Source organism: Cherax quadricarinatus, chromosome 10 (assembly GCF_038502225.1).
Source record: "Cherax quadricarinatus isolate ZL_2023a chromosome 10, ASM3850222v1, whole genome shotgun sequence".
Classification (NCBI taxonomy): Eukaryota; Metazoa; Arthropoda; class Malacostraca; order Decapoda; family Parastacidae; genus Cherax; species Cherax quadricarinatus.
Window position 1 is genome coordinate 25593875 of NC_091301.1, and position 15378 is coordinate 25609252.

The 15378-nt window shown below is 39.0% G+C and overlaps 1 protein-coding gene across 4 annotated transcripts in view; it reads right to left on the reverse strand.

Annotated features, from left to right (window-relative positions):
• The window catches only part of l(3)73Ah (lethal (3) 73Ah), a 55759-nt gene that overhangs the window by 24335 nt on the left and 16046 nt on the right, over positions 1-15378 (reverse strand). For all 4 annotated transcript variants that reach the window (XM_070083719.1, XM_070083718.1, XM_070083720.1 and 1 more), the window contains exons 3-4: positions 9662-9814; positions 6031-6170 (exon numbers count right to left, since the gene is read on the reverse strand). In XM_070083719.1, coding sequence (XP_069939820.1) covers positions 6031-6170; positions 9662-9814 — 293 coding nt within the window. The remainder of the gene's footprint in view (positions 1-6030; positions 6171-9661; positions 9815-15378) is intronic.

Sequence of the window (15378 nt, forward strand, 5' to 3'; positions counted from 1 at the left end):
ATATTCCTTATGGGAACAAATTCAGTCACTACTGGCACCTGGACATACTTCTGGAATGAAAAAATATCGTTAACCGGGGGTCCACTGTATAATGTTGCTTTACTTTGCCAGCTTATATTATCATTTTATTATTGTCATAATATTAATGCTATTTATACTTCAAGTACAACAAGTGACTAAATCCAATCTAATTTTATATGTTCAATGTTCTTTTTTTTTTTTTTTTTTTTTTTGAATGCCAACCATCTCCCACCAGAAGACACTAGGCATTCAGCAAGTAAATGACTCAGAATGAGCCAACAACAACATGGAACACCGTAAAGAGGTGCTGTATATGTTAGGCCCTCCTGTACTTTAATGACAAGCAATGTAGGACTAAAATAGTAAAGAACTTTTATCTGGACAGTAAGGCTCAGGTTACGGTATGTAGGAGAAAGGGGGGGGGTATTTTCCTCTAAAAAGGTGGGAATTTGAATTTAGGATGATTCGTAAAAGAAGAAAATTAAAAATGAAACATAGGAAACAGCAAGGTGATGAGAGAAAAAAAAATTAAGCAATAAAAGACTGGATATCAGAGTGGAGGGAGGGAATATGAAGGGATTTAACATGTTCAGATATTTAGGAGTTGACTTATCAGCAGATGGATTTGTGAAAGACGAGGTGAACCACATAAATATGTGAAAATGGTGGGCAGTCCACCACGGCATCTATGGAAACAAAGAACTTTATCCATGGAAGGGGGGGAAAAAGTAGTCGGGGGAGTTACAGTAGGGCTCCGCTTTACGGTGCCTTGCCTTACGGTGTTCCACTAATACGGCAATTTCAAATTATGACCAAAACTTGCTATACGGCTCCCCGTCTTTCTAATACAGTGTGCCCCACCCGGTTTGGTTACATTCTCCATGAGCACATCTCTATTATGTCTGGAAACTTTCCAAAATTTCAAGTGTTTCAAAGTTATTGCATATTTTATATGTACAGTAGACCGTCATTTAACACGGTAGTTACGTTCGTGAAAACGCTGAGTTAGGCAGAAAACTGTGTTAGATGAATTGAAGAACTTATGGGAAAAATAGGGTTACGTTCCTGGAAGCCTCAAGAAAGCCAAACAACTTTTTTTGGCCCAACAGATCTTAGAAAAATAAAAGTGCATATGTAACTGTAGTTCACTGTCATGATATATTACTGCTTAAGACTACAAATGCAATAGAAATAATAGTATTTCTTACCATAAATTGTGGGTAATGGTGTTTGTGGATGATTGCAATGAGAGTGGGTATGCATGGTGTGGCCCTACTGGGCTGAGGTGGATGGTTGTTGGTTGTCGGCAGAAGTGGATGGTAGAGGTTCTGGCACTAAAGTCGATGGATGTATTGGAGTGTGCATAAATTCTGTAATGGATCTCTGGGTTCTTTTACCCTACAGTACATTATACAGCTGACGGTAAAGCATCATCAGCTGGTCTAGACCCCATTTCAAAGCACTGCTTCTAGATTTGTCAGGGTCCTCTTCAGTGAAAAAGTCTGTAACTTTACTAATACAGTGGACCCCCGGTTAACAAACTTTTTTCATTCCAGTAGTATGTTCAGGTGCCAGTACTGACCGAATTTTTTCCCATAAGGAATATTGTGAAGTAGATTAGTCCATTTCAGACCCCCAAACATACACGTACAAACGCACTTACATAAATACACTTACATAATTGGTCGCATTTGGAGGTGATCGTTAAGCGGGGGTCCACTGTATTATGGAACTGCTCATGTAACTGCTGCAATGTTAACTGTTTTTCTTCAGGTTCTTCATCTTCTTCTGTTATCTGGCTCCCTTGTATCTGTGAATCGAGCCCTGCCAACATTTCCTCTGGACTCCTGTCTGCTTCTTCATCATCCTCTTCTAAGAGCTCATTCACATCTTCATTCATATCTTCAAAACCATCACCTGGTAATCTCCTTGCCAGCTGAACAATTTCTTGAACCTAACTCCCAATCTCCTTGCCAGCTGAACAATTTCTTGAACCTAACTCCCAAGCAAGAGAAAAACCAGTCAAAGAATTAAATACAGAAGGCCATAACTTTCCCCAGCCTACATTTAATGTTGACTGGGGAACTTCATTCCATGCACTTCTAGCATAGCTGATGGCATCTGCAATATTAAATTTATTCCACAAACTTGGTACTGCCAGGTTGGAGTCAGAGTCCCTTGATGCAACTAGTTTTTTCATAACTTTTTTTGTGTAGTTACACTTGAATGACTTAACTCCATGATCCATTGGTTGAATTAGGGATGTTGTATTTCGAGGTAAAAATACAACTTTTACATGTGGGGTTGCATCCAGCAATCATAGCACCTACTGGGTGTCATGATTGCTTGGCAGATTTAAGATATGGCAATTAAAATATGTATCTAAACAAACACAGCGAGCCCCTAGCAGAGGTTCGTCCAACACATGCATGAACCAGGCTGGGAGGGTGGCGAGGGATGGAGACCGTGCACTCAAATTTTTCCCCCCCTCCCGCAGACTGAACAATGTTAAATTAATTTTACGAAATGTTGTATAAAATTGTGCCACAATTCTTCAATCATGCTATATCCAAAATGTGCCAAATAAACTCTTGTTAAATGATGGTCTACTGTAATCTGATAATTATAATTATGTGCACCTGTACCTAAATATACTTACACACTGGGCTGGCATGCAGGTACACATTACCATCACTAGTCTTTCTCTACTCTTGACGCCATATTAATAATATGTAATACGTAATCTCTTGGGCACATCAATTGTCGTATACTGCGATATTTTTTTCAAAATTATATAATAAACATGCTACGTAACATATAAACATGATAAATACACCCCACAGTAGAATAAATTAACAAATATGAGATGTGGTAACCAGACGACTTATAGGAGTGACGGCAAGAATAACGTTTTCTCTGGTTCAACATCAGAGAATATTTATTCTACTGTATCAATGTGGATACAACTTGTACACAATGTAAAGTGTTTGTATTATGATATTATGTATTATGAACGAAAACCAGACGCATTCACATGGTTTGTTTACATTACGTGTCTCTGCCCTGGCTGACTACCATACTTCCCAAACCTGACTTCTTACAAATAAAACTCGCTTCTCACCCTACATTAAGTCTACAAATATTTTAAGGTAAGTGGGTGTACTCTATTTTACTTTTTGTTGCTTTTAATGCCTAGTTCAACTGCTAACTTAATACAGTGGAACCTCAAATATCGAACTTTCTTCGGTCCAGAAGGCAGTTCGAGTGCCTTTACCGAATGAATTTATTCCCATCAGGAATAATGTAAACTAGATTAGTCCATTTCAGACCCTCAAAAATGCCCTTATAAAAGCACTTACAAAAATACATTTACATAATTGGTCGTGTTGGGAGCAGTTCGATTTTTGAGGTTCCACTGTATATGTTAGTGTAACCTTGTTATCTGGCATTCATATCCATTTATAAGTGGAAGAAATGGCGTTCTGCTTTCCAGCGATGTCTGCTTCTTGACACTAACCTGCCGTATAAGTGGGGGCCCTACTGTATACCAGAGTACAGTGGTACCATCACTGTTGTATGGGTGTGAGGCATGGATTTTCAACATAGCAGAGAGGAAGGGGGCTGAGGCAATGGAGATGTCAAGTTTGAGGGTAATGTGTGGTGTTAATGTTATGTAGAGAATTCAGAGCTTGGAGATTAGAAGCTGTTGGGTTATTAAAATTATTATTCAGAAAGATTAGGAGTGCTTGTTGAGATGGTTGGGACATTTAGAGAGGATGGAGAAAAATAGGGAATGACTAGGAGGAGGGAAAGAGAGGAAGGAGTCATCTAAGGAAAAGTTGGGCAGAGACTAGAGGGAGTCTTGAGTCTAGGGGCTTGAACATCCAACAAGGTTGTGTGAGCACATGTGTGAGGCAAGTTGTTTTCATAACTTAACATGTTGTTGGGATGTGAGCAGGGTAATATTTGTGAAGGAATTCAGGGAAACTGGTAAGCCAGATGTGGGTCCTGAAGATAGGAAGCACAGTGCCTGCACCCAAAAGGATGGGCAAGGATGCTGCAATTTGGATTGTGATGTCAGCATGCTTAAAAAAAAAAAAATGTGGAGAGTGACAATTAAGCTGAAAAAGTCTAGGGAACAAATGGTCTTGGCAGTTAAAAATGAAAAAGGCAAGATATTTGAAAGGGAGGTCAAGGTATTAGAAAAATGGAGAGAATATTCTGAAGAGTCATTGAACACTGAAGATGAAAGGGAAGCAGCAATATAGAGCAAGAGGAATATGATTTGTTAATTAAACATGCAAATAACAAAAAGGGAAGGTATTTATGAATCAGCAGAGGGCATGTACATCTTTAGATAAGAAAAAAAAAATAGGACAGGAGACTAAGAATTATATTGCCATTGTTGCATTTATGGATTCAGAAATGACTTATGAATGGGAGGATAGGGAATAAATGTGTCAGGTGTTGCAAATTTAAGGAATAGGTGGTAAGTTATTAAAAGCTGTAGAGAGGTTTTATGAAAAGGCACAAGTTAGGATATGCAAGAGAAAAGTGAACTAAATGTAGGCCTTAGAAATGTGGGATGTTATCATTGTTTAATATATACATATACAAATGTGGTAGTAAAATAAGTTAAATGTTAGTGGGGAGGGAGGGGGTTAGGGAAGTGTGGGCTTTAAAAAAAATATGAGAGATGGTAAGTGTCGCAGTTATTTTGTTAAAAAGGGCTTATGGGAGCTTTACAGAAAACTAAAATAGTTGGTAGAGAATTTAGAAGGATGTGTAAAAAATAAAGTGAAAGGTGTAGAAAAGATCAAAGTGATAAGAGTATGAAAAAATATAGACAAAGATAGATTCAGCATCACATTAGATTAGAGGGAGAGCATATATAGGAAGTGAATGCTTCCAGTCATTTGGGAGTGGATGATGGGGTAAATCAGATTAGAAGTGGGGTGGAGTGTCGAGGCATCTATGGAAAGAAGGAAAGAAAGCTTATTAATGGAAGTATAATGCAGAATGTACCAGAACTTTTGTGCACTGTTATGTATGGTCCTTGAATGTTGCAGCAAGAAGACAGCTGAAGACAGTGATGTCATGCTTGAAATCAATGTGGGGTGTACATATTATGCAGAGTGCAAAACAACCATTGTGAAAGAATAGTGAAATTCCAGGTACCTTTATGACTTCTCACATTATCAAGGAACTATAAAAAACAATACATCAAAGGAAGGCATATAAAGGGTCGAGACCACACCTCACCATCACATCCCACAACAAAGCAACACCTGACATGCGTCGACACCCAACTCATAAGAAAGAAGGAACACTGCAGCAGGCCTGTTGGCCCAGCTAGACAGGTCCTTCATGACATCCCACTAACAAAATATTTACCCAAAATATTTGTGTTGGTATAAATAGTATAACTCAAGAGTAAAGGAGGGGTTTTTGAGATGGTTTGGTCATTTAGAAAGGATAGAGCAGATAATGGTGATTAAGAGGATTATAAATCTAGGGTTGACAGAATAGGTAACATTCCAGAGTCATGGAAGAAGGAACTGAGAGAGATTTTGAGTAGGAGCTTGAGTAACTAGCAGGCATGCATAAGCATTTTTAGATTGGAATGGAAAAAAAAAAAAAGGGATTTGACATGCTATTAGAGTGTGAGAAAAGTAACATTTATGAAGAGATTTGGGGAAACTGGTTATACCAACTGTACTCTGAAGGATGGGTGGGGATGTTGCAGAATGTATTGTCATTTGAACTGTGGCCAATTTTCTGGCAAGATAGCTATTAAATGAGTGATGATAAATGTGTTTCTTTCTTGGGTCACCACCTTGGCAAAAAATGGCAATTGTGTTAAGTCATAATGAGGTAAATAGTATAAACATAACAGAACTACTATGTATAACTCTAGCCTGCTTATCCACATATCTAATGCATGTATGTTAATTGAAAGTTACCACAATTAAAAAACCTACAATAGTAAACAATATGCAAATAACTAACCTGTTCATCGAGCCGGTGATAGTCTGTATCATTAACTGCCTTGTCATCTTGCTGAAGTTCCTCTTCATTTGCTTGTGGTAGATCTTTCGGACAAACTTCTCCTCGTGCACGGTAGAACTCTCTTTCACGTTTTAATTCATCTGAAATTTTTTTTTGCTATCTAGGTATTTTCTTCACCTAAGGAGTATTCATTTCCACTTAAATTCTGAGCAATGCATATGTATACCATAAATGTAGCATTAGCTCTTATAATTTCTCTATTTACAAAGCTTAGACAAGCCATTGGCTTAATGCACATACACAGTAGGGCTCCAATTAAAGACTTGGATGCAGTCCAGAAAAGTTTTTCATACTGACAGTGTTTGGATCTCTATTTTCCCACAGACAGCCATGTTGTAATTGGATACACATTCCTGAGCCATAAATATTTATTCAGTTTATTCAGTATTGTTTGTTTTCTCATACAATTAGCATTAAGCATTGTTTAATAAATGTTTACAAGTTAATTACATAGGACAGTATACAATACTGTGCACACATGAAGGGGCAGGCAACAGTGCTGCTAGACTAAGATGGGAGGAATGAGAAAAGGTCAGGAGGGAAAAGAGGGGGGGGAAGTTTGAAGAAAAAGGTAGGGGTCAGGATGGGGAGAGAGAATAAGGAGGGAGGGCAGTAGAGAAAGAGGGAAAGCATGCAGTGTGGAAAGATAGTCGTGAGTAGAAGAAGGTGTGGAGTGAGGTCCCATGTTTCCCCACTGAACATGTACAGCATGCAGGAGCAGCAGTGGCAACTACCATAACTCAACCAAACAACCTAATTGTTTCATCTACACTTCCTAACCAGTCTCAAAAATCCACATATATAACAATGCATTCAAAATAGCAAAGCATTTGGTGAACTAAGAAAAATACATTAAAAATTCTTAAATATTTAATCTAAAGTGCTTGACCAATCTATTGAATAAATATGAGCTTTCTATACATGCATAAAATGAATATACACAAAGTGTGAATGCATTTGATAAAAAATAAGAAAAAATATTTAAAAATATTTGACATTTGAAAGTAATTACAGCCTCTCCTCACTTAATGACGGAGTTCCATTCCTAAGACCACGTCATTAAACAAATTCCTCGCTAAGTGAGGAGCATACTATAATGGTAGTGGGTTTGTGTCAACCATCTCTGATGTTGTTTTAATGTCACCTTTGCACCATTTATAACATTTCTGGTTTATACAGTAGTGTACTCTACATTTAAATAAACAGAATAGAGGAAATCAGCTCTAATATATATTATTTAGGTATAAATACTGGTCAGAGAGCCTGTCATAAGTCTGAGGTGTCGGTAAACGAGTATGTCGCTAAGTAAGGAGAGGTTGTAATTGGTTCCAAAGTGATAATATCGTAAATGCCTTGTTTTCTCCGTGACAGCTGTGTAGAGATGAGCAATACCTGGATTCTCCCCTCTTCTCACTTTACTATTCATTCCTACATTCTCTTGCATCATAACTAACTCAAAGCTCTTTATACATGCTCACTACTCCCTTACTTATGGTAAAGGTATTAGGTGCCTGGATATATATAAAGGAGGAAGGCATAGCAGAGAGGATAACTGAGGATGTGGTGTGAGAGTGCATGCATGCACACACAAGAAACTAACTGAGGTTTTAACCTATTTCTTGGCTAATAAAATACATGGTTTAGGCCATCCCAATAATTGATGAAGACCTAGTGAAAACCCATAACACAGACTGGAGGGGGAAAGGAGCAGTAACAGGTCCCCCTACCTTTCATTAGGAAAAAAAAAAAAAAAAAAATCTACCACTTTGAGGCCTATTTCAAGCCACTTCTGGCCAGAAAATAACCAAAATTATCCCTATTTCACTAGCATGTCTTTAATTTTATCAATTTAACTGAGGAACAGTCAATAAAACCATGAAAACCACCCTAAACCATGCCTCAAGTTGCTGTTTAAAACCTAACCTAAGGCCAGGGGTTAGCTGTTCCCATTATGCACTATGCTGAGTAGGATTTTTTTATACGAACACACCCACTGAACTGACCCAGTCTCTCATGTTTAGGTTAAAAGATACTGCTCATCATACTTGAGGACACTATGATTAAGACCTAGATCTATGCAAGTCCCACAGACCTCAATAGCAGATCTACGTGAGACAGTGACAGCGTTAAAATACTTGCAATGAATATAACTTCAGGGACATACTGTGTATTTGTTGTGTAAAAAGGAATAGTTCAGAGAACTGAGGGGTTGTTGAGACAGTTTGGGCAGTTAGAGAGGATGGACAGGGATAGGTTGACAAAGGGAGTGTATAAATCTAGAGCAGAAGGTAGAAGGGGAATGAGTCATCCCAGGAATGGCTGGAGGGAGGAGATACAAGATGCTTTGAGTTTCAAGGGGCAAGTTTATTTAGATACATATACACAATTACAGTTACACAAATTATCATACAAAGTAACATGTGAAAATTACCTAGGATAACCCAAAAAATTCAGACAAAGTGATTTATTTCCATTGGGGCTTGAAGATCCAGAGCGTGTTGGATGGGAGTGAATAGAGACATATGTTTTTTTAATTGATGTGTTGCTGTAGTGTGAGCAGGGTAACTTTTATGAAGTGATTCAAGGAAACCAGTTAGCCAGACTTGAGTCCTGAGGTGGGAGGGGCTCTCAGAGCCTGCCCTCTAGAGGGGTAAGATGTTGAAATTGGATGGTTAAGTTGAATGTGATGTCAGCACACTATTGGAAAGACTGATCAAGTTTTAAAAAATATATACAGTAGGGCCCCAACAATGTCATTTTAAGCCAATCTTTCAGTACTGGGAACCTATTTTTCCATACGAAATAATGTAAAACAAATTAATGCATTCTAGTGTTATAATATTCCCCATCTAATTTCAGTTAATTATTTTCCAACGAATTTTTATCCAATATTTTACAATCAGTAGTTTCTTCACTTACATACAGAGGGTTAAAGTGGGTGTATCTGATTCTGGATGGTATGGGGATGAGTGGTGTGGGTGCAAGTGGGTAAGTGAGAGGGCTGGTGGTGTGGGTGTAAGGGTTGGTGGTGCAAATGTGACTGGTGGTGTGTTTTTGATGGGTAGATGAGTAAGGGGTGGGTGTGAAGGTGGTGTGTGATGGGTGGTGTGAGTGTGAGGGAGTGTTAGCAGTGTAGTGTCCCATCTTAGTCCAACTGTTTATGGAACATATCCACAATAGCTAGACTCCTTCCAGGCCCACAGTCAACCCACCCACCTCCTTGCCACACTAACCTCCACCAGTCCTCCCTCACCACCAACCAGTGATATGCTAACACAAAGTCAAGATTAAATTTTTACTTCCTGACTAATCTTCACCAAACAAATGCGAGTTCCCCATAAATGCATAGTCTGAATGAATTTGGTAAAAACTAGCCAAGAAAAATATATTATAATTCATTATTAAGAAAACAACAATAGCTGTCCTTATGTCAGAATAGCGAGTCATTATTCACAAGTAATTAACTGGTCCCAAAATCCCAATGTAATAAGTGTAAAACCTCACAAGTTAGGGCCCTATTATATGTTCTGTACAATACAAACAATAATTCAAATTTATATTTGGTGCTTACCTTCTTGAAGTAAAGGTACAAGCTTGCATACAATATCCTGCATGGTTCGATCGAATGAAATGTAGTTTAAAGGGTGCGACTGATGAATGACAATGTCGCAAGTTGGACAAGTATTGCGCTCTTCCAGGTGTTTTACCAGACATGATTTGCAAACTGTGGAGAACAAAGGATAATAAGACAAATACTTTTAAAACAAAAATATTTGGGCAAGTAAAGCAAGGGTAATAATTAAAGGGCATTCAACTAATCAAAGTCTAAATTACCTTTATTTTACCCAACATGAGTGAGAAAATTTAGCCACATATAACTGCATAACTAGTTAATTTATTTTAACACTGGCTGTCTCCCAACAAGGTACAGAAAAAAAAAAAAAAAAAAAAAAAATAGGGTGACCCATTTTTTTGGATCACCCTACCTCAGTGGGAGATGGCCAGAGTTAAAAAATGTATAAATAATTACATGAGGCTAGGCACATTCATTTTAACTACCATTAAATTAAAACTATTTTAAAAACTGCATTAACCCACATTCACCAAATGAGAAACTGTTTTTGACAGTAACATACAAAAAAGAATCTGGTTTTCTTATCCAGAATGGCTGCAGTAAGACAGGTTGATGCAGGTGTGTAAACCTGAAGTGGATGGGGAAGTGTAACTTGTCAAATTATACCATTTAAAGCAAGCTTCTCCTCTGTATTAGTGCAAATAAAATTACATTATCATCTGCTTAAAATGTACTTTTTCATCCCCACTACAACACTATTCCACTTCCATGGGATGGATGGCACCTAAAAAATTGAATAAATTAAATTATAGAGATACATGGTGATGCCCATCCTTAAATATGCAAGCACGTGCATGCACACACATGCACGCACACGCATGCACACACACACACGCATGCACACACACACACATGCATGCACACACACACACGCATGCACACACACGCATGCACACACACATGGTACGTAATGATGTATCACAGTGGGCACCTGTGACGAGCGGGGTCCCACAGGGGTCGGTCCTAGGACCAGTGCTATTTTTGGTATATGTGAACGACATGACGGAAGGGTTAGACTCAGAAGTGTCCCTGTTTGCAGATGATGTGAAGTTAATGAGGAGAATTAAATCTGATGAGGACCAGGCAGGACTTCAAAGAGACCTGGACAGACTGGACACCTGGTTCAGCAAATGGCTTCTCGAATTTAATCCTGCCAAATGCAAAGTCATGAAGATGGGGGAGGGGCACAGAAGACCACAGACAGAGTATAGGCTAGGTGGCCAAAGACTGCAAACCTCACTCAAGGAGAAAGATCTTGGGGTGAGTATAACACCGAGCATGTCTCCGGAAGCACACATCAATCAGATAACTGCTGCAGCACATGGGCGCCTGGCAAACCTGAGAACAGCATTCCGATACCTTAGTAAGGAATCATTCAAGACACTGTACACCGTGTATGTCAGGCCCATACTGGAGTATGCAGCACCTGTTTGGAACCCGCACTTGATAAAGCACGTCAAGAAACTAGAGAAAGTACAAAGGTTTGCGACAAGGTTAGTTCCAGAGCTAAGGGGAATGTCCTATTAGGAAAGATTAAGGGAAATCGGCCTGACCACACTGGAGGACAGGAGGGTCAGGGGAGACATGATAACGACATATAAAATACTGCGTGGAATAGACAAGGTGGACAAAGACAGGATGTTCCAGGGAGGGGACACAGAAACAAGAGGCCACAATTGGAAGTTGAAGACACAAATGAGTCAGAGAGATAGTAGGAAGTATTTCTTCAGTCATAGAGTTGTAAGGCAGTGGAATAGCCTAGAAAATGACGTAGTGGAGGCAGGAACCATACACAGTTTTAAGACGAGGTTTGATAAAGCTCATGGAGCGGGGAGAGAGAGGGCCTAGTAGCAACCGGTGAAGAGGCGGGGCCAGGAGCTAGGACTCGACCCCTGCAACCACAAATAGGTGAGTACAAATAGGTGAGTACACACACACACACACACACACACACACACACACACACACACACACACACACACACACACACACACACACAAGCACTGAGGTAACTGATAATACAATTACTACATTAAGAGCAGTATTTCGAGTGTCAAAATATATAGTATTAAAAACTATACCACTGGCGGGAATTGAACTTATGGTGAGCGAGTCGCAAAACTCCAGGCCAGCGAGTAAACCACTTGACCAGCTGGCTACAATCCCTGCCCATGGCATGGTTTGTTTGCAAGCGTGTCATTACGATTTTGAGAGTTATATAGTATTCACTGACTACTAGCAAACTATCATTATCTAATCCTGTTTCTTGCCATGTCTTGTGAATTGCTCATATGCATAAAATCACTATCATCCCATGCAGTGCAGCAAACTTTCACATGTATCAGGGCCACAGACAATGTGGCATAATTTTTTCTTTTTTGTCCAAAGATACTAAAAATGAAAATCTAAGAAAAGCACTTAAGGAAAAATTTGCAAGACAAAACCGAAGTACAGTACAAAACAAAGAAAAATACAGTAATGTGTCGCTTAACAACGGGTATACGTTCTGAGAAATGCATCATTAGGCAATTTCGTCATTGTGCGAACATCATAGTGTACACTTACACCTAGATGGTATATCCTATTACACATCTAGGCTATATGGTTTGTTTTTCATTACAGATTTGCTTGCAAGCAGATAATACACCATGAAAATTCCTCTCTATTACTGAAAATCTTTTTGTGTTAAGGTCTCTGTTTTCAAACTTTTGAAGGAGCTTATCTAAGTCTGCAAAAGCTTTTGCTAAACCCTTTACTGTAAATTTTCTTTGGGGGTTCTCTCTTCTCCTGCATGAACCATGATTAACAAAGCAGTACAAGATTAAATCAAGCACAAGGGAAAATGATGCTATGAAGACACAAAGTAAACACAAGATGTATGAGGCTACTGCCAGAGTAACATGGCATACTGTTTTACATTAATTTTTCTTTTTACAAGTGGAGAGAGTACACTCTAGAATAATGATAAAAAGTACAGTATAGTAAATACATAAACCAGTAACATAGTGGTTTATTGTAATTTTCAAATATGTTCTGTGCATAATTGTATGTGCTATACTTTCATATGACCAGCAATGCAGTAGGCTTGTTTACACCAGTCATGTGGTCCATCGTTGACCAAAAACGTTATGCAGCACATGAGTGTATTATTGATTAATTTGTTATTATTCTTTTGTAAAATTCAGTATTGTATATGTAAAGAGAGCAAGTCTTGTTAGGCAATGCAAAATACTGGCGTTAAGCACCAAAAATTCCTCCGTGAAAACTATAAAGTAAACTCCACTGCCACTCCATACTGTCAGGTATACCTAAATAAAGGCATTTTATTGCGTTAGTATTTATGGGCCTTATCAAACACCGTCACGCAAATCTCATTAGGCAAGACTGAGGCAAAATATCAAGTTAAAAACTGAAATTTCCATAAAAAAAATGTATTGATTCTGCATTGTCTGGTAAACCAACTTCAACAGTCATGTGCTTCATCATGCACCAGCATATTGTATACCCAAGGTTTATAGTTATAAATATTGTCATAATTATATTTCACAACTGTATGTTGAATGAAGGAAATTAAATCACTTGCAAGAAAAAAAAAACTCTTAACAAATAAGGCATCATTTGTTTTCTGCCCCAACATGCAGGTGACAGGTGGTGGCTGCAGGGGCCACACCAGTGGTAGTGGAAACCATTGCCACAACCATGAAAACTAGAATGATCTTTCGTGAAATATAAAGAAAGTTTCCTATATATGTAACTTCAATTTTTGCACTCCTTCCATAAAATTTTATTATAGGTAGACAGCTGACAATGAACTTGTCCTGCACCCTCCTCCTCTTCACCTTTTACCTTCCTCCTCCCCCTCCATCACAGCACAGACAAGGTTTACTACTTGTTAACACACATTTCCTCTAAATGCTAACACATACAGCATTTTATATTGCTGGAAATACTGGCTACAAACTTCAGCAAATGTTCAATATGACTAAAAAAGTTTCTTTAATATTAAAGGTGAGGGTGAGGTAACTTTTAGCAGTTCAAGTTACTGTGGCTAGCAATCCTTGCTTTGTGAGATGGATCCATTTCTGACCCATGGAGCATAAAGCAAAATCACAAAGCAAACCCCATTTAACATACATAACATAGGGATATATTCAGAGACCTAAGCTGTACTGGACTCAAACCCTATCTATGTATGTTGAATGTGTAATTAAGTGGTACTGGTTTTCACCAACAGTAGAAGACAAGAACAGGGGTATGTGGTGGAAGGTGGCAATGAAGGCTTAGATGTGGTGAAAACAAGGATGGTGCGAGGTCAATTCCACATCACCAGCAGTGAGCTAAAGAGTTGCAGCCACTTTAAGTGGCAAGTGGTTCACAGTTCAGGAAGAAGGAAGATAAGGAAGGTTAATAGAGAAGATGTGAAGGTAGGAAATCGATTCTCTGTTCTCCAGGACGAGTGTACTTCAGTGGTTAATGAGGTTAAAGGTACCACTGACTCCTCTGCTATTCAAAGTAAGAATATTCTAATTGTAGGAGATTTTCAGGTAAGATATATGGACTGTCAGTGGTCCTATAAACCCCAACAACAGTAATAACATTGGAGGAGCTCATTTCGTTTTGTTCTTTTTCTATCGCTTAACTTACTTGCTACACTCTGAATGTTACACTTTATCACTGAACTTAGTTGCAAATAATTTTTTTTTTTTTATTTTTTCACTTCACTTTTCATTGATTTTTGGCTTTTTCTCCATGCTTTTCACACTTTCATCTGCAGCATTTCAATAAAAACCTGTCCAAGGAGGTTTGTTTCATCCTCCCTTTCAGAATGTTTCAGAAACGAGTTAGGCAAGTGTCATTACATAGCTCCAATGCACAACCAGTTGCAACTTTCTCTGGGTGTTTCCTTTCAATAAAGTCTGAAAGTCTCTCCCAGATTCCCAACATTTCCTTTATCTCACTTGTAAAGATAACCTCCTCCGCATCTGGTGCCTCCTCAGTACAAACGTCCTGCAAAACCTCCTGATGCTGCTGCATATGCAGTTCATCTAACTCCTCTGTTGTCAGCTCCTCGGAGTGCTCCTCGATGAGATCATTCACGTCTTCATCCACCTCCATGCCCATGGACTTTGTGAGGGACACAATCTCCTCCACCACTGCCGCTTCGGGTTCGAATCCTTCAAAGTCCTTTTCGGACACAACCTCTGGCCATGGCTTCTTCCACGCAGAGGCCAAGGTCCTCCTTGTAACACCCTGCCAAGCCATATTTATAATTCTGAGGCATATCACGATGTTATAGTGGTCCTTCCAGAACTCTTGAAGGGTCAAGTTTGTGCTCTCTGCCATGTCAAAGCAGTGGTAGAACAGGTGCTCGGTGAAGAGCTTCTTGAAATTAGAAATCACCTGCTAGTCCATGGGCTGCAGGATAGGGGTGGTGTTGGGTGGAAGGTAGAGAACCTTTATAAACTTGAACTCTTCAAGGATGTCATCTTTGAGGTTCGGTGGGTGAGCAGGTGCATTGTCCAGGACGAGAAGAGCTTGCAGAGGTAGGTTATTTTCTTGGAGATAAGTCTTAACAGCAGGACCAAAGACCAGGTTTACCCACTCCACAAAGAACCGCCTGGTGACCCATGCCTTCAGGTTTGCCCTCCACATAA